The sequence below is a fragment of the Coenobita brevimanus genome, chromosome 69, assembly GCF_032717465.1.
Source record: "Coenobita brevimanus isolate Jiangsu-jjx chromosome 69, ASM3271746v2, whole genome shotgun sequence".
NCBI lineage: Eukaryota > Metazoa > Arthropoda > Malacostraca > Decapoda > Coenobitidae > Coenobita > Coenobita brevimanus.
The window spans coordinates 26,668,990-26,689,945 of NC_137022.1; the positions used below are offsets into that span (position 1 = coordinate 26,668,990).

The 20,956-nt window shown below is 40.8% G+C and overlaps 1 protein-coding gene across 5 annotated transcripts in view; it reads right to left on the reverse strand.

Annotated features, from left to right (window-relative positions):
* Nucleotides 1-1,438: 1,438 nt before the first annotated feature.
* The window catches only part of LOC145406086 (uncharacterized), a 28,640-nt gene continuing 9,122 nt past the window's right edge, over nucleotides 1,439-20,956 (reverse strand). For 2 of the 5 annotated variants that reach the window (XM_080277275.1, XM_080277271.1), the window contains exons 8-15: nucleotides 19,414-19,639; nucleotides 12,378-12,493; nucleotides 12,064-12,135; nucleotides 7,040-7,273; nucleotides 5,034-5,087; nucleotides 3,248-3,479; nucleotides 2,907-2,978; nucleotides 1,439-2,250 (exon numbers count right to left, since the gene is read on the reverse strand). In XM_080277275.1, the coding sequence (XP_080133401.1) occupies nucleotides 2,950-2,978; nucleotides 3,248-3,479; nucleotides 5,034-5,087; nucleotides 7,040-7,273; nucleotides 12,064-12,135; nucleotides 12,378-12,493; nucleotides 19,414-19,639 (963 nt within the window). In that variant the 3' untranslated portion in view covers nucleotides 1,439-2,250; nucleotides 2,907-2,949. Of the gene's footprint in view, nucleotides 2,251-2,906; nucleotides 2,979-3,247; nucleotides 3,480-5,033; nucleotides 5,088-6,307; nucleotides 6,345-7,039; nucleotides 7,274-12,063; nucleotides 12,136-12,377; nucleotides 12,494-19,413; nucleotides 19,640-20,956 lie in introns of those variants that run through there. The other 3 variants (XM_080277273.1, XM_080277274.1, XM_080277276.1) reach the window with 3 other exon arrangements.

Consider the following 20,956-nt stretch of genomic DNA (forward strand, 5'->3'; position numbering starts at 1 on the left):
TAGATGACCAAGGCCAATGCATGCAAGCATGTTGGAGCCTTCAAAAATGAAACAACAATTTCAGTGTAATCAGTAGAAAAAATGGCCACTAACCTTTTCATACCCCCATCTTTCTTTAGCAGTTTGTTTTAATGGCTACTAACCTTTTCATACCCCCAACTTTCTTTAGCACTTTGTTTTACATAACCCCATATTTTGTTATACTGAGAATGTAGTCACACGAACAAGAGAGTGTTTATACTGTCATCATTAACCCTTTCATGGTAGGAACAACTCGAGCATTGCAGTATTTAAGTTCATGTCAAGTGATTTGAATCTAATGCAAGTCATAGATGCCTGTGAGTGTTAAAATTCCACTGCTACCTATAAAGCACTTTTGCCAGTCTTCTCCCAGTCTGACGTTGCAACTGTATGGGAAATGTAATTTTACTTTAGAGTACATCGCTGGTTTGTAAGGTCTGCTTATACAGTATAACTTTTTGAAGTGAACCATGAAATGCAAGGTAGACAGTTTTCATTGTGTCTGGGATGAATGCCACAATATTACTGCTTTCACGAAATTGCCCCTTTAATCTCTATTATAACTCCTTCCCACCTTCAGATGAATCATTCAGCTCAGAAGATCTTTGTACTGTGAAAGGGCTCATGAAGGCTGTACCTAACCCCTCCAGTTCAATAAATCTTACTTAAATTGAATTAAACATTCAATGTAACAAGAATAAAAAGAGCTGTTATCAGACAGTATTAACCACAAATGGACCGTTATACAGCAACTCAAAGCAAGGACTTACTGTATAACACTGATGCAGCTGCACTTACCACACTTGAATAGTTTAGATTCTGACTACTCCCATTCAATCAGTTGTTTACTAAGACATGGTTTGCATGAAGAAAAAAAAAAAAAAAAAAAAAAAAAAAAAAAACTGCCACTTCCATGATTCTTGGAAGTATGACCCTAAAAACTTGCCAAAGCTCAGATGTTTCAATGTTCGACCCAAAACTCCAAGTTAATGCAACTACCTCCTCCTGCATGACCCCTTTGCTGCATCGGCTCTTACGTTAAGAAATTTTTTGTATCCTGTGGTATTGCTAAATTTGGTAATTTTCAGAATTTTCAGTTTCCTCATGGTCTATGCTTTCCATGCTTTAGAATTTTCAGTTTCCTTATGATAAAAAGAGCATGTCTATACTTGGGACATGGCTAAACATTGAGTAACGTAATCTTTCTCTCGCAGTAGTAGTGGTGACTTCTCTTCCATTTGAGCATTAGTTGGTTAAAATATGATCTGACAGCAAAGAATGTCTTCAATTCATTTCTACACTTGAACCAGACTAGTCTGTCAGAGTGCTTCATGTGTCAGCAGAAAGACTTACTTGTGTATGGATTTTTCTTGACATATGGTATTTCTATAGAATTCTGGGGAGTGAATAAGAACAATTTTCCCCATTCTCATGCACCACATACATTCCATCTGGCAGGTATGCTGCAGCCTAGGGGTCCAGTTACCAATTTCTCAACTGTGATGTGGTATAATAAAAAACGAGATGGTTATCTGATTATTACTTTTTTAAGTTAAATACTCAATAATCCTTCTATTTACTGACTACAGTATTGAACTTTTAACTGAGTAATGATGACACCAGTGTCCTCTAAAGAAAAATTGTATTCTAATCTGTCAGCATCAAAAATAACTTAATCAACTAAACATCCTCTGTCTGTTTATCCTCTTCAGCCCAGAGACACTTTCAGATTCTTGTTACATCTATACTTTTATCCTACTTGTACTGAATGGGCTAATGGAGGTTATATCTAACTCCTCCAGTTCAAACAGTCTCTCCAAAGCTTGGTAGTCATCTGGAAGTACCAAGAATACTTAAAAGTCTCTGAACTGAAAGGATTATTCCTAAAATACCATATGAATTAAGAACATTCAGACTTCCGTAATTCCACTTAAATTCAGTCCACCCACATCTCACTGTAACAAATATTGAGGGAAAAAAAAAAAAAAAAAAAAAATACACAAAAATATTTGGTATCTCTTGTAGATTTTGTAGATGAAAAATCAATCCACACATACCTAATGATTTTTTTCAACCAGTATATCAAGCTAAACAAATATATACATGTGACTTGTAGGAAATTAAAGAAGGCATATTACAGTGCAGCTTGGGAAAAAAAATTTAGACGATGAGAGAACTGAGATCCACAGGCTATGCTCAATGACTGCCTTCTGTAAGGATTCCTCCAGTCTGGAAACAATTAACACCAATATGTAAGCAGAAATATATAGGTCAGAAAGTATGGGTGGCAATGGTTGTGAAACCTAGTGAATGTTAAATACAGTACACAGTTCATACTTAAGATGATTTGATACAATATAAGTAAAGAAGGGAGTAGATAAAAAAGTATGGGTGGTAAAGGCAAAGGAACCTAATGAATGGCAAAAACAGAACTGGTACAGTTTACTTCAAGATTATTTATGACAACATGAGTTTGTTCGCCTTAACTTGGTCCAAAGTTTTGTCCATTTGCAGCTTATTTCACAAAGCTCAGTGGCAAAAAAAGACATTGCTACAGCCCTACATCCTAGTCAAAGCACTTCTTCATGACTAGCACCATATTCTAGTGTTAATCTATTGTTATGACAGCATTCAAGATGAAGAGATGTTACTTTTAGGCCAAGTTAAAGTGAAAGAGGTACAGTAAACTAATAACAACAAAGTAGACATACATACCATAGATAAGAGTACACCAGCCATGAAACTTTGACAACCAAAATGAGGAAATAAGAAAGATCAGTTATACTGGTTTGCATAACCATTATTAAATCTAGGCAAACTTAATTACTTCTAACTTTATCTTTAAAGAATCAAAAGCAATACATTAAACAAAAAAAGCTACTGACCTGAACTTACTATAAAGAAACATCTAGTCGAGAAGAAGTGCGTTCAGTTTTTCAGTTTTTTCCCTCTCCCACCTGAAAAAGTTCAAATTATCATGAAAACTTTTTACAAGCACAAATTATGGAAAATATTTTGCAGTAGTACAATATGTAATGAATCAAATTTCAATCATAATGTAACCCCAGTCAAAGCTGATCATAAATTCTTACACTTAATCTAGACTCTGTATTGTGAACTCAAAAATAAAATACAAGTAGTATGCCTCAGCACAAGGCATCAAGTCTATGCCAGATGGACACATAAAAAATAAATAAATGAAACCCCCCAAATTCCAGACTCTCACCCTGTGCAGGAGAATCTGGAACTTTCCTCTTCATCATACCCATGGCCTCGATCATCTTCTGGGAGGGTTGTCTCTTCCGCTTCCCTGTGTCTTCACCTCCTGACCCTTCCACTTGCTCCTCCATCTCCTCATCTCCCCCACCTGCCCCACCCTCTGTCTCCACTCCATCAGGCGGGTTGTCGGCCTCCTCCTCCTCAGTCACGTCTCCAAGGCATGGCATGGAGGCACCAACCTTTTAATTATAAAATACTGCATAACCATGGAATAATTATATCCACATACAGATCCTCCTTAGGTGTGTGTGTCTGTGTGTGTGTACATCATTCCCACTAATGAATGGGTCAGGTAGGACTCGGAAATACAAGGAACACATAAAAGTAACTGACAATTAACCATGTTATAAACTACAGTAATAGGATACATTACGCTACAGGCTCGGTTTCCAACTAATGAATAGGTTAAGTAGGATTCAGAAATAGCAGGAAAGCATGGATGTAAGGGAGCAATTAATTGCATGTCATGAACTAAAAATAGCTTATAAAATAAACACACCCAAAACATAAAACATCCAGCAACATACACTCAACTACTGTACTGAACTGAGACCTCAGAATAAATCAGTCATTAGTTAGTATAAAATGTTTGAGAACAGGTTTCAGTAACAATATTGGCATAAATACATACAGTAGCAGCCTAATCATGGCCTTACCACTTCATCACCACCACCACCCTAATACTATTTAACACTAATAAATAAGGTTGATTGTATTCAGAAGTGGGAAAAAGAAAGCACAAATTAGAACGATCAACAGTGTCAAAAGATATGGATTATACATCTTTATCATTTAGAAAATCTTTCCTCCAGTCCTACAGGCAAATGCCGCCACAAAACAGGTTATGTTGCCTTTATGTTTGTTAGCAAGAGACTACAGTTCTGTTTACTGTCAAGCTAAAGAAGGGTAGTAACATCATATGCATTTTGATACGCACTAGATACATACATACATCCATTGCTATGTCTGCCAAGTCTTTTGCTGCCCCAATTACTATGCTTCATTATTTAACATCCATTTACCATACATAATCCAACCACCTTCTTGGCCTTCCATATCTTCACAAGCAAACCTCCATGCAATCTTCTGTTCCTTATCAAGGCTTACATTGTATCATTTTCTCCTTTCTATTCCCCCTCCCCCCCCAACTTTTAACTCTCTTACTATCACTACATCAAGGTAACATCTACAAACAATGTAAGTTTCTCAATTCCCCAACAGATCAAATTATGAATCATTTCCTCCGTCAACATCAAAACTCTTATCTGTGTAAAATTTCAGACACCACCCCTCACAAACATAAAACTGAAGTAGTCTCAAGTCATGCATTGTAACCTAAGCTTATGCATGTTAACATTCAGAGAAAGGTAAACTCTGAACCATGTCAGTGCTTAAGCTCTGCAGTCAATTCAGTTGTTCTTCCTTTTTAAACACTGTTCCAATAATCTGGTGTTCTAAGACAACACTGACATACCAGTTCAGCCAGGAACATTATATACTGGTAGTAGTTCTTCCAAAATCACGTGTTTTCTTATAATTCGAGATTCACTTACTGCCTCTTTGAAATCTTTATATGAATTATCATTTAACATCATGGGATCATCCACATCCCAGTTTAATGGTTACAGCTGATGCAAAGTAATCTTAATGCTAATGACCACTAAAGCTTGAAGGAAACTTGAGTCATTGACTTAGGCTATTCATTAAGCTAACCCTAGGCTCAAAACTCCTACCTCAGTCCGGTCATCTGTCCCTTCTCCATCAAGGCTTGGCATGTCTGGTCCCACCTAGAGTGAGAAGAGGAAAGCTAAATGACTATTATGTGTCGGAAACAGTGGTTTGATAGCCATTCTATTCCAAAGATTCTGCTGACTTTCTTTGTAAGGACAAGTGCTGGCCTGTGTAGGAAATGCTGCTGAGGAATGCTAAGTTGCTTCAGTTTCTTTTACAAGATACAGCCTGATTTTTTTTTACAACGGAACAGCCCACTTGCGTGTTAATAAGCCAATATTAATACAAATCTGTCCAAATTAAAACAGTTGCCTATCATGGTTTTATGCCAGTATCATTACATGTCTAGCAAAAGGTTAAGGGACTAGATGCTGTGAACTCGGGAATGGTGCTAATGAAGCAAAGAAAGTTACCTACGCTTAGTATACTATACCAAAATGGAGTTGAAACAAATACAAGCAACTGGCAGTAGGAAGGGTGCAATATGTACCATACACACTTTTAAGCGGTTATTGATGCAACTCATATTTACCAAGCTAAGATCAAAGCAAAATAAGAGCACATACAGCTGAATACTGTATCATGAAAGTAAGTGCATTACTGAATGAAAGGGTCATGAGATCATGTCAGTATATATGCCCACCATTATATAAGAATGCATGGGATATGTGACAGCTGACTGTCTTATGTGCACATAAATATTTTTGGGGAAACTACTGGATACAGTAGCATTGGCATGCTTCTTCCTCAAATATATGGTGTCAATATCAACTAAGAACACTCCCAAGTTTCCTCGTTTGTTGCAGAGGAAACAATCACAGAATGATCACTTTGACATCATTTGTGTTCAGCATACGAAAGTTGTGTTTATACTTTTACCAGGCTCTCATCAATACAAGTGTAGATCTCTTAGGCCATATCCACACCCAATGCTTGCATGAGCAGGTGGAAGTTATCACTGTAACCTGTGGAAGTTTTTGCCTGCAATTACCATATCTAGTAGGGCCACTTGTATGAATAAGTGGTCAAACTACCGCCTGCTTCAGCAAGCATTTGGTGTGGATGTGGCCTTCAGCAGAGTTATCAGTACTTCGGGAAGTGAGCGGGGTAGGGGTTCAACTGAGAACGTTTCTGACCTCTGCATCACAAGAACGAACTTTATTAACCAAATAAAACAGAGATATTAGCGAAAACAAAATACAAAAGATAATCTTGGGCTTAAAGTGTTGAGCACTTGCACAGTCTGTCCTTCTCTTAATCACTGCAAGCAAATATACTAATCTTCATTTCTGCGTATTTCCAGCACAGCTCACCTGTAAACAGAAAATGAGATGAGAGCATTGTTATGTATGAGTGATGAGTTACAGGAAAAAATAAGACAAGATAAATTAGTAGGCAAGTAACTCCCCTACAACAGCCAAGCGTAAAGTGTGAGTAACTCCCCATGAACAGCTGTGTTAAAAAAAAAAAAAAAGGGGGGGGAGGGATGCTTAGCCAAACTGCAAAAGAAGGGCATGGACTGCAAGTTGAGAAAGTGCATAACTGAGCAGCATGGCAAATTAGATGGAGGTCACATGTACTGAAATGACTGAAAGCAGCTGGGAACACATTAATGTACAACTTGTTTCAGGAAAGAGTGAGAAAATATGAGCAAATGAAATTGGAATAGCATGGGAAACCAAAGAAATGCAAGCAAATAAAATGAAAACAATAAGGGAGAGTACAGAATTATACACAATGACCATCAAAACACTTGGGGTAACTGAGAAAACCATTTAATAAAAAATAAGAACTTCAGAAAACTACGAGAGTAAAACTGAACCTGGAGAAATGAGGAAATGAAAAATTGGTGGAGCAGACAACAGACACCAAAGAAAAGTTCAATGAAAAGAGAAAGAGAAGACTTAAATACAAACAATTAAGAAATCTGCAAAGGTGAAATCATGATAGCTGTAGCAGGAAAGCTTGAAGACAATGTGAGCAAGTGAAACTGACTGGCACCTCCCACCTCTGGGGTTTCCTGGGAGGCTCCATTCTCAGTGTCTGTGGGCTGCTTCTCCCCAAGTTTGACCAGAGATTCAACAACACTCATAGTTTCCAGAGCACCACTGTCTCTTGCCACGGCCGCCCCCCCTCCGCCACCACCACCACCGCTGGAACTCACTGCCACACCACCACTGCCACCATCCTGCTGCTGTTGCTGCTGCTGTTGCTGCTGGGCCTGCTCAGAACTCTCGGTTACCTGGTGAGGAGACTCTTAATTACTGGAAGTCTTCATTCTTAAGCAAAGCGTGAGTTCCAGATTTTTTCAATAGTATCTGAGGGTTACAGAAATAAAAAGTATATATATAAAAAAAACACTATAGTCGTTTTTTTTTTTACAGCTGATGTAAATGTCGGCAATCAACATCCAACCTGCCAGAGTTAGCAATCATAGACATTACCATTCGCCTTCGGACAGTGCTGCTGTCAACTGCTCTCTACACCGTACTCAATTCTGTATGATCCTTGCTAATTTCGGTATTATTTTGCATATACACATAATTTTCACATACGTGTTTTCACTGTCACTTACCTAGCCAAAATAGTACGGTAAATATGCGCAGATTCTTCTATCTATTTATTGCCAGACGCCTAAATCCCATTCAGGGTGGCCACGCACAAATCGCCTCCACGTTGCCCTGTCCCCCGCCATTTCACTGTCCCGCTTCCAACTCACACCCCCCTCAGTCATATACCTCTCCACCCCATCCCTCCATCTCATCCTCGGCCTCCCCTTCCCTCTTCCCCCCTCCACCTCACTCACATACATTCTCTTCATCAGTCTTTCACCCTCCATCCTCTCCACATGGCCAAACCACCTCAGTGTATTCCTCCTAACACTTCCTATCACATCCACATCCACACCACAACGCTCCTTTATATCCTCATTTATCAGCCTGTCTCTCCATGTGACTCCACAGGCTCCTCTTAAATAATCCATTTCCACTGCTCTCACTCTTGACTTGTGTCCTTCCAACAACGTCCAAGCTTCACTTCTATACGTTAGAGTTGGTATCACAATACTGTCATGTACTAACTTTTTCACTTCCATGCTCACTTCCCTGCTTCTTATCACTGCTTTTAGGAACCAGCAACCTTTCTTCCCTGCTGTACCCTTTCAAGCACTTCACCCTCCAAACTTCCATCCTTACTCATCACACTCCCCAAGTACTTAAACATACTCACATTTTCCAATTCCTCACCATCCAACCTCGCTGTACATTCACTGACTTCACCTCTCTCGAAGACCATAACTTTACTCTTCCCTACATTCACCTTTAGATTCCGTTTCTTACACACTCTCCCGAACTCATCCACCAAGCCTTGCAGCTAGCCTTCGTCTTCACTAAACAACACAGTTATCATCTGCAAACAACAGTACAGGGAGTTTCCAAACACTACCTAGAGCACCAGGGCCACTCCAACATCCACTGCCCTACCTTGTACCTCTTTTATTACCCCATCCATGTACAGATTGAACAACCATGGAGACACGACACATCCCTGTTTCAACCCAACCTTCAAAGAGAAAAATTCACTCAGTTCACCATCCACATACACTGCAGCCTTAGCACCATCATACATACGCTTCATAGCATTCAACAACTTCCCATCTACTCCATATATTCTTAATACTTTCCTCAATCCTTGTCTATCCACCCTGTCATATGCTTTCTCCAAATCTATTAAAGCCGCACACAACTTCTTTCCCTTGTCTAGAAACTTTTCCACTAAAGATCTAAGAATGAATATCTGATCTACACAACCTCTTCCCTTCCTAAAGCCTCCCTGTTCTTCTCCAACTAATTCCTCTGTTCTTTCTCTAACTCTGTCAATAAGTATCCTACCATAAACTTTTCCTATTATACTAAGAAGACAGATGCCCCTATGATTACCACACACTTTTTCCCTATATATATATATATATTACCACACACTTTTTCCCCTTTTCCTTTGTACAAGGGAATAATTATACCTGACTTCCAATCCTCCAGGACTCTACCTTCCTCCCAGGCCAATCAGCACATCTTCCACATCCATTCTACTACTATCTCTCCCCCATACTTCAGCATTTCACCACACACTCCATCAATTACTGGGGCTTTCCCCGATTTAACTTTCTTCATTGCTTCCACTTCTGTCCTACTGATTTCTTCCTGTCTTCTCACCTCCCTCCTTCTCCCAGCCATTCCCCAGCCACTTATACTCGCATTACTTCCATCCTCTATGTGCAACAATTCCTTAAAGTGTTCTCTCCATCTGCTCACTTTTTCTCCCTTCTCCACTAGTAATATACCATTTTTATCTTTCACTCCCCTGCTAACTTCACTTCCACCCTGTCTTACTCTTTTTACCTCTTTCCAGAACATTTTCTTACAGTCCCTCCACTTTACACTCAAGTTCCTTCCAAATTCCTCATCTGCTCTCTTCTTACTCTCTCTTACTAACCTCTTCACCTCTCTTTCTTTCTACATATAACTCTCTCTTCCGCCTCTCAACTTCTTCCATGCCCCTATTTCTCATCCATTCATTGTATGCTTTCTTCTTTTGTGTCACAGCCTGTCTCACCTCTTCATTCCACTTCGCTGTTCCTTGCACACCCCTCCATCTTCTCTTCATCCCACACACCACATCACATGCTGCACATATTTCTTCCGTAAATATCCTGCAGACACCTTCCACGTCCCCCATCTGCTCCAATTCATATTTGCCCAATTGTTCCTCCACTTCTCTCTTATACTCTGCCTTTTTCTCATCCTCTTGTAACCTTTCCACTCTCCTTACAAATAGTCCTTCTTCCCGTCCTTCCCTTCTTCTATTTCTCCATCCTAATTGGACCTTGACTCTGGCCACCACAAAGTAGTGGTCAGAAAGTCCACTCCCCCAACCTAATTGGACCTTGACTCTGGCCACCACCAAGTAGTGGTCAGAAAGTCCATCCCCCCAACCTCTATAAGCTCTTGCATCCATTACACATTTTCGCATCCTTTCATCCACATACACATAATCAATCATTGCCTTTCTTTCATTCAGTTCACCACCCACCCTTCTCATCACTCGCCATGTATACCTGTGGATCATTTTGTGCCTGAAGAGGGCATTGGCTATCATCAACCCCCTCCCAGCACAAATGTCCACTAACACACTGCCATTCTCATCTATCTCAGCAGGCACACCCCACTCACCAACTATTCCATCCACCTTCACATTCCCTACTTTACTATTCATATCACCGATCAAAAACACTCTCTCATTCCTTCCAAACTTTTCCATGCACACTTCCACATTTGTCCAGAACTCTTCTCTCACTCTGCTTGCACGATCTTGTGTTGGCGCTTACACACACACAATTGCCCTCATTTGTATTCCAACTTTCAATCTTACCCACACAATCCTTGACCCAACGGATCCATACTCTCTTATGCTCTTCTTCCATCTTTTATTCACAACTATACATACTCCTTCTTTTGCCCTCTCATTCTCACCTACTCCTGCACATATACCCGATCCATACTCCCATTCTCTCACACTCTCACCTCTCCATTTCGTTTCAGTTATTCCGCACACATCAGCTTTCACACCCTCAAGCACCTGGAAAATCTCTCTCTCTTTCACCTCATCATTCGCTCCCCTTACATTCCACGTTCCAATACCATGTCCTTTGTCCGGTCCTCGGTGGTCAAATTTTTTCATTCATTCATTGCCAGATGCCATGTATCCCAAACGGGGTGGCCAACGGCTTAGAGTTAATTGTTTTACAGGGAGGGGCACTAATCCTCCACCAACCCCACTTGACACGTAGGGATCTCATTTAATATTTCAAAAGGATAACATGTCCTGTCATTCTACTCCAGCCCGCAGCGTTGTTTCCTCGGTGAAAGCAGCTAAAGCTACAAACAATCATGCCTTAAGAATCACTGAGCAACATGGGGTAAAAAAAAAAAAAAAAAAAAAAAAAAGTTGAAGTTTGACTAATAAATGCACCCCCTGTCACATCGTGGTGGATACTGACTGAACTAGCGTGCAACGGTTAAAATTTTCACGATCTACTAGGCATGAAGTTGCCACATATAATCCTGGCACATTAAAAATTTGCTGGGGGCCTTTAAAGCAATAATAAAACAACAGTTACTAACGAAAAATATAATTATATTGTACACTCTTACGGTTGTGAGGGGAGGGAGGGGTTTTGGGAATGGTAGGAGTGGAGGCTGGACGAGGAAGTGGAAGAAGGGTTGGAGGCAGGGAGTTGGGTGTCGTTCGTTTCCCGCCAATAGTGGAATACGGTATATTTCAAAATATTGCACAGGCGCTTTGGCGGCCAGTTTTCCTTTTGTTTGTATTTTTTCCCTGATTAACAAATTTTGAAGTACAGTATTTTTTACATTCTTATTTTCAACGTATAATGCAGATAGGAATTAACTTCCCGTCAGCTGATGTATTTACCACTTATTCAAATTCCATCGACACCTCAGTCATAAAATCAGACACTAGAAATGCTGATACTTATTCACGTTAGTTCACTGTACAGTATGTACCACTATTAATATGAAACAAAATCCATAGTCATCTCAGTCATGAAAGATGGTACAGTAAGCGCCTCGGGATGACCGAAAAAGCGAGTCTCGTCACGGAGATGTTTATGCACCTACTACTTTTAAATCGTTTGTTTTCTCTGCATCAAAGCTTTGATAAACATTTTTTTTTGTCTAGATTGCTCCTACTCTTATTCATAACCATCATGAAAGAGTGAAAATGCTTGGAATGTGTATGTGCTTGGAAGGATTTGTAGGGAAATAAAGAGATTCTGTATTTCCTTCCCAGCTAAGGTGGTTGGGTGACGACTGCCGACATTTACATCAGCTGGAAAAAAAAAAGACTATAGTGCACAGATTAATAATGACTTCCTAAATCCTTTTATGGGATATGTCTATCATAAGCTAGCAAACTCATCTGACAGAAACTATAAACAAAATTGTTCTTTCTTACCTGGTTGTGGGTGAGTACCTGTCCCTCCATCTGTGCCAGCTGCTGCTCCACTGGGTCCAATCCTTCCACAACCTACACCATGCACAAAAATATACTACCAATGTTACAATGCATCTACATGTGTTCTTATTCGAAAAGTAAAATCAATATCATTTACATGGTTACAAAAATTCATCAGGTCACAGACTTTACTTTTGCATAGTCATTCAACTGGGATATAAGTGTAGCTGTAACTCTGGTCATTGTTGTCATCACAATCATCCCTTTTCCATCAAGGCTGAAGTCAACCATACTTTCTCTTATCAAAAACTTACCTGTCCTCCATTGACAGCTGCCCCAAGGTCCCCCTGCACCATTTCCGCTGGGACAAAACTGATATTGTCGCCCTCCTGCACCACAACAAATGTCTGGCCAGACCCTGTCACCACACCTGCACCAAACACGAAGTTTATCACTATCTTGCCTTACTGGCATAATAAGCGAACAGTATGGTCAATAACTGACTTTGCATGTAAAGATACAGTATATAAAACACAACTTACACTGTAAAGTGACATTACAAAATTATCATGGTAAAAGAGCTTTTGTACAGCTTAACCCATCGCATCCCGATGACATATGGGTATGTCACAACTTTTTTTCACACTGAGACCCAATGACATACCGGTATGTTCTGCCATTGCGAGGTTCGTCATTTGCACATTTTTCAAGTTTCACGGGTGATTTTTTGGTAGGCATATGTGGGAGACCTTCCTCTACCAGCCACCAGGTGGCAACATTGCCTGACCCCACATGACCCCTGCACGCCATTGTCTCAGCAACTCACCTGTTAGCAGTGACCTGGCCAGTAAAGACATGTTGCACCGAAGTCTCTCTGATGACGAAATTCAAGCTCCCCTTGATGCCTTCACAGGCGAGAGTGATTCCCTAATCGATGACAATGTGGAGGACAAAGATTACATGGCACCAGAGGGAGAAACAAGCAGCAGTGATGAGGAGGTAGCGTCACCAAGGAAGGTGTGGTATGTTGATGTGTTTGTTGAGTGAAACAACACTAATATCGCCTATACAGTATTATTGTGTGAAAAACCAATATATTCTTGTACTACATATAAATTTGTACCAAATGAACAAATATCTACCGACTCTGAGTGGTTTGCAATAGTTACCCCTACTATAAAAAATTTGACTGAAGCATCGAGTGCCCAGAGAAGACGGTACCAGGTGTTCGGAGGGACACCTGCACAGCGCACTTATAAGCTCAGGTATGAACTTTTTTTTTTTTTTCCTTCCAATGTTTCTCATAAAAAGCAGAGGTTTGAGCCCCCCCCCCCCAAAAAAAAAAAAAAAAAATCTGCCGGGATTGGAGGAGGGGAGGTCATTGGTGAGAAATCGGCCAGGACTGGATGGGTTAGCACAACACCTGACACTTGAGTATTACCTTATGCATGTAACAGGAAAACTACAGAACTTAAAATCATCCATCACAATCCTATGGATGGTGCACCTATGGATGGTGTTAGGTAGTACGAGTAAACTGTATCACCAGTTGAGCAGGGGGTTACTCACAAGGTGAATGGAAAGCTGATGACAGGGAGAGCTGGTGCTCACCTTTTCATCAGCCCTTGGGAATAGTTCCTGACCATCCCCCTTTGCTGAACTTTTTCACTGTTTCAGGAATGCTGAGAGTAAGCCAGCATACTCTCCAACACAAGTTTCTTTAACTGTCAACACCAGACTACATGCACATTATGCACTACACTTCCATTTAAAAATTCAACCAAAATGGCCTCTTACAATCAAGCCTCAAAGTCCCCAGGGGGGAAGGACCATACATGCCCCCACCATCCATCCCTCTTCCGACGACAACCCTGTGAGATGCTTCAAACCACTGTCTGACTCACTTCATTTCTGCAACATCTGTGGCCTTTACTTTAAGTTTCTTTCTGTTGAGCACCACCACTTCCTCCTCTAAACCTCACCTTCTCTTCCGAAATGAGACTCAGCTGTCTGAGGCAACTGACAAAAAACTCTTCTCTGTCCTCCTACTTTTTCTGTACTTATTTCAAAGCCACAGGTGGCTGTTGTGTATCTATGCAATGACTTATCTTGTTCTCGTGTTCCTGAACTTGATTCTTCTGAATTCTCAACTCTCTGGCTTTGGCTTTCCTGTCAGTCTCTTGACTACATATACAGGTATCTTAGGGCTGGGCCGATTAATCGGCAAATAATCTATAATCGGCTATCAGCCACTTTGCTGATTAATCGGTAATCGGCCTTTTGACCAATTAATCCGGGCCAGTTAGTTGATGAAGCTAATTTCTGTCTTTTATACTAGCCTGCATAACGTATTAATGTCAGTATGTGAGTACGGTGATGTTATCAATGCTCTGATACCCTTTCCAAAGCATTTATTTAATGCAAGTTCCTGTAAGAATGTATGTGTGTGTGAAGAATGATGAAAAAGAAAGGTAGTGTTGATATTAGGAGATATTAAAAACACCAAGAGAGAGCATTTACAATTGGTTCTTGAATGAGGGGTTTGACTAGAACAGGAAAGGTTTGGAGCCAGCAGATCCAGTCTTTGAGCCTTGGCCGTTAATTGATGCTGCTACTGTGAGCAGGGCAATAGGCAGGATGCAGGGGAGGGAATGCAGCAGGTGTGTCTGAGTTGACTGCTGAAATATTAAAAGCCTCAGGAGATACAGGAGTGAGGTTAGTCACTGATTTGATAAATATGATTATATATGTGTTTTGTCCCAAATGATTGGCTGAAGAGTGTAATTGTAAATGTTTACATGGGAAAGGGTGATGCCTTGGAAAGAGGAAATTATAGAGGTATAAAACTTTTGGACCAGATAATGAAGGTAATGGAGAAAGTTCTAGAAGGTATGGCTAGAGAAAGAATGAATAATGATGAGATGCAGTTTGGGTTTGCCAGGCAAAGGGACCAGTGATGCCGTATTCATTATTTGACAGTTTCAGTTAAAATATATAGGAAAGAAAAGGGAGGTGTACTTTGTTTTTGTTGATTTGGAGAACACCTCTGACAGAATCCCTAGAGAGGTGATGAAGTGCAGAAAGTGAGAAGTGTTAATACTGGAGGTACAGCAGCAAGAGGCAGCCCGAAAAAGCCCTGGGATGAGGTCATTGAGTGTGACCTCAGGGACAAGGGATTAGCAGGGAAGCTGCCAGAGATCAAGCAGCATGGAATACTTTCATTAGGTGACCAAGGCTGGCACATGCAAGCTGTTGGTGCCTACAAAAATGAAAATGAGAGGATGTGTGGATATTTGCAGTGAGACAGATGGTGGAGATGGCTTGTGAGAAAGACTACGAGGCATTTATGGCAAAGGTGTAGATCAGCGTTTCTTAACCTTTTCCGACCTAAGCACCCTCAGTTTCTTAGCCCAGCATCCCTTTACATCTGATTACTGGAACTACAGTTGCTATACTACTACAGGGTTAAAGTGAAGTACTGCCCAACAGTTTATTTTACACACACACACACACACACACACACACACACACACACACACAAAAGGATGCCAATACTAAGCAAATCCAATAAGGAAAAAACTAATGCAGAATTTTTCAGCACCCTGTAAAATTGACTTCAGCTGCACCCCACGTTAACCCTTCGTAGGCAAATGGGGTCCCTGCGGACCCCAGCATGTTTTTAAAATGTTGCCATTAAGCCATTTTTTACTTTCACAGCCTGGCCTCTCATGACTTTTATTGTAGATGGTTATTTTATATCCTCATAAAATTTGAACAAAAAATCTCGCACAATTAAGGAGTGACATTGCAATAGATGTCAGTGGGGTCTGCCAGGACTCCACCTGGCCTTTCGTATAACTAATTTTTTTTATATATTTTTTTCAGATATTTCAGATTATAAACATTAGGACAATGTTAATACCAGTAGCAAAGTTTTATGCCTCAATGGCGGTGGCAGAAGGTCACCAAGAAGAAGAAAATTATTCAGATGGTGATTTATCTGTATCCGATGCTGATGATTATGAAGTGATTGAATGATTGGACAGTGAAAGTAGTGTGAGTAGTATTGAGTCTCCTGTGAGTGCTGATGATAATTCTGAAAATGCAAGTGGTGGTAGTAATAAAGAAGATGCTCATCAAGAGGATAAAACAAGAAATTGTTGTACCAAATTTGAACATTCTAGGGATAGTTTTATGATCATGCTAATTTACTTTACCCATGAACTTGTTATTATTTTGGGAACCTATTCCAAGAATACTGACAGTCAGACATTCAAATAAGTGTCGAATCAGTACTTCCACACTCAAAAAAAAAAAAAAAAAAAAAAAAAAAAAAAAAAAAGTGACACTTGGTGGGTTGGTTCCATGTGCCATGTCCTGGGCAACATATGTACAGTGTTTAGCAGATATAAGTTTATGAATATGGCAGAAATACACCATTAAGGTTTGGGGTCCACCGGGACCCCGTCGGCCTTCCGTGTAACTTGGTAACCCCTTGCCCACGAAGGGTTAAGAAACGCTGGTGTAGATATTACACTGCTATAGTCGGCCTTGCGGCCGTAAGCGCCTGTGGTGTGGCTCGCACCTGTTTACAATGGTGCCACGTTTCCTCAACTTGCGATGTGAAACGGAAGCTATTTATGTACAAGGCATCACAAATTCGATAAATTCAGATGAATAAAACTTACACTTGTGTATTTTGATGGATGAATCAACAGTAATCTTATTATGCATAAAATATTTATACAGTAACACAGAAACATGGCATACATATTGTACAGTGTTGCTAAAAGATATTGTAGTCACTTTTAATGGTTTTTAGCGTAGTTTTAGGGTGGGTAATAATATCACAGTTATGGATATAAGATAATGAGCCTGAAAAAAGAAGAAATATGCCAATATCCAAAGTAAAAGAAATAATTCATGTAATTCTTGTGAGTGGCAATACTTACACACCCAGGAGAGAGAGAGAGAGAGAGAGGTCTGTCACTGCCTTCTTTGTATTCATTTGTTCCTTTGTACATACTGCACACACTGATATACATTGTTCCTATTGATGCACATATATCTATACACGTAATTTCTCTCTCTCTCTCTCTCTTCTAATACTGACCACGTGGTAGGTGAATCCAGCCCCCCCTTCCCCTTCCCTCCCTTCTTAATCCCTCCTGGGTGTCTCAGGTCAAATCCCCCTTCACACTTCCCCTCCCCCCTGGACCACCACCCCAACAAACCCACATCCACACTCCCACCCACACCTACACCCACACCCCACTACGTCGGGGTGTATGAATCAGTAATGTAACAAACCTCTCAGCAGACAGTAACTTTGACACTCCATCTACTACTAAATATAACAAAACCAAATTAACAAATGAAAGCACAATTATAAATAACTTATAAAAGAATCAAAAGTACTCAGGGTGGCTCATTTCCCGCCAGGAGAGAGAGAGAGAGAGAGAGAGATAACGGTATAGAAAACGTGGCAACACTGTACACAGGTGCGGGCCACACCTCACCCGCAAACGGCCGGGATTCCGACTATAGGTTCTATCGTGAGTTTTTATGATGATAGTGAGGTATGAGTAAGCGTAAGTGGGCATTTAAGTGAACGGTTCGCAATCAAAATAGGCGTGCAACAAAGTTGTATTATATCCCCATGGTTGTTCAATATATATATATATATATATATATATATATATATACTGTATATGGATGGGGTGATGAGAGAAGTAAAAACACGAGTAATGGAGAAAGGGGTGGCACTGGTAATAAATGGAATATCTCAGTATCTCAAATTTGTTGTATGCTGATGATACACTGCTACCTGCAAATACCAGACAAGAGCTTGGTAGACAAGTGCAGAGTTAGCGTCATGCCTTGAGAGTAAATGTAGAAATGAGTAGTGATGGTTACTGAGGGAGAAAGATACAGTGAATGGAGAGAGGCTGGAATTGGAAAGAGTTCAAACGCCTGGGTACCCGCAATAAAAAATGTATCGGCACTCTTTCAGTGTGAGACATTATGATACACAGACTATGATTTATGGGAAATGACATGGTTATGTTGCTTTGCATCCTTCATTTGTGTTGTTATCTTACATTTTACAGTTATTTAAGCTGGATTCGTCATAGCAACATTGTACTAAATACCAACTCAACCATTTTCGTGAATTAAACACGCATGCCAACACTACCGAACGAACCTGAGATGAAGCATGTCACATCTTATCCAATCCCAGGGTGCTGATACCTTTTTTTTGGAGGGTACATTGATGGCAAAGAGAGGAAAATGTGCAAAAGAAATGGAAAGTAGAGTGATGCAAGGAAAGAAAGTAGCTGGTGCTATAAAGGCCTTGATAAGAAACAGAGGCTTGAGTGTTGCAGCTGCGTGCAGCTTACATGGATTGTTAAGTGCCAACTCTAACATATGGATGCGAGACTAGGGTGTGGCATGAAAAAAGTCAAGAGTAAGAGCAGTAGAAATGGGACTGCTGAGGAATGTATGTGGAGTACAGAGAGTGGACAGGATACGGAATAATGTGATTCGTGAAAGATGCGGAGTGAGGAAGTCTGTGGACACCAGAATCAAATAGACTGTACTGGGATGGTATGGTCATGTGGAGATAATGGATGACAACAGAGTGGTGAAAAAGGTATATCTGAGTGAATCTGAAGGAGGGAGGAGGCGAGGTAGGCCAAGAACATGGAGGGATATGGTGGATGAGTGTGTGAGGAAGAGAGGTATGGAAGTTGGTGAAGCTAAGGGACTGATAAGATATTGAGCTGGCTGGATAAATTTTGTGCGAAGTGCATGAACAGGGATTTGGCTCTCCTTTTAACGTGACAGCAATCGGATTGGCTCTATCAGAGAGGTATATGTGAAGCAACAGAACATGGTGAAATTTTCTGTGGCCTATCTGATGGAGCCAGGATATCAAGGGCTTGAATGATGAGTGAATGGAAGCATGGCCCACTGAATTGGGCGAACTTTGGCTGTGTGGACGTTGCTACTCCTCGCCCTGTCCTAGGGTGGGAAGGAAGATCTGGATGATGATGATGATGATGATTATGGGTGGGAAGATGAGTATTTTTCCTTAACATACAGGCAGTCCTTGTTACTGGTAAATGATATATTCTTAAATATCACAACTCTTTATACAAGAATGCTATTCATGTAAACTGGGGGACACTGAGAAACCAGTGTCACAAGCAACAATGAAGATTAGGCATTTTTCATGTACTTAGCTAAAGTCTAAACAGCAAAAAGCAATGTCAAACTGGTGATTTACAACAAGGTCTTCCTGTACTTTATATGTTACATCAGACACAAGGTAAAATTCTGGCTTACACTGTCCCTCAACCATCTGGAGAGTCTGCTCCGTGCCATTATCGGTGGTCTGAAGGATGGCCTGGCCTGAGGTGAGGGCCTGCTGCAGCTCCTCCAGGGTGGTGGGGGCTGCCTCCTGCTGCTGCTGTTGCTGTTGTTGCTGCTGTTGTTGGCTATTACCTCCTACGCCGTCCTCATTACCTTGTGGTGCTTCTTCCTGTACTGCCTGGGGTTGTTCTTGCACCACCTCAAACATCAATCAAAAATCAGTGTTAATACAGTGTGCAATCAGAATTCAGAAAACTAATGGTAGCTGATGATGCAACACTGTGGTAATGGCACAATGGAGTTGGGGGGAGGGGGGGTTTAGCCTCTCAAAATATAATTGCAGACTACAAAGTAATAACGTATCTGTACAGAGACAGCTCTAAGCAAAAGTTACTGGTATCTTTTTCACTATATATAATTATGTAACCGTGAACTATTTCAAATAGCATATTGCAACTATCATAACATCATTATCGTCTAAACCTCCACCCCAAGGAAGAATGAGGTATAATCCAGGAGGGAGGGGAGGGGAGTAAATCATCATCATCATCCTGACCTTTCCCACCCTATGGCAGTGTGAGGAGCATCAATGTCCAAACAGCCCAAGTTTGCCAACAAGTGGGCCCAAGCTTCCATTCACCCATCATTCAAGCCCCTGGAATCCTGGCTCTATCTGAGACACCAAACCTTTCACCACATTCTATAGCTTCACGTACACCTATCAGACAGAGTCAATCTGAACACTGTCACATTAAAATGGGGTGCCAAATCCCTGATCATGCACTTCTTCACACAGCATTCATCAAGCCAGCTTGATCTCTTGTCAGTACTCTCACCTCACTGACTTCCAAACCTCTCTTCCTCACACACTCATTCTCCACATCCCTCCACCTTCTCCTTGGTCAACTTCGTCTCCTCCCTCCTCCAAATTCGCTCAGATATACCATACCTTTTTCACCACTCTACTGTCATCTGTTCTCTCCACATGACCACACCATCTCAGCACACTCTCTTCAATTCTGGTGTTCACAGACTTCCTCACTCCACATCTTTCACGAATCACATTATTTCTTATCCTATCCACTCTCTGTACTCCACATAGCCTACACTCCTCAGCAATCCCATCTCCACTGCTGTCACTCCTGACTTTTCATTTTCATGTCACACCATGGTCTCACATCCATACGTTAAAGTTGGCACTAACACTCTTTCATGTAAGCCTTGTGCAGCTGCAGCACTCAAGCCTCTGTTTCTTATGAAGGCCTTCATAACACCAGCTACTTTCCTCCCTTGTGTCACTCTGCTTGCCACTTCTTTTGCACATTTTCCTCTTTTCTGTCACTCTACCCAGGTATTTGAACTCTCTCACCAATTCCAGTCTCTCTCCATTCACTGGGAGTCACCATCTCTCTCAATTACCATAACTTTACTCTTTTCTACATTTACTCTCAAGGCATGACACTCACAGATATCAGCAAAACTCCACACTAGTCTACCAAGTTCTTGTCCGGTATTT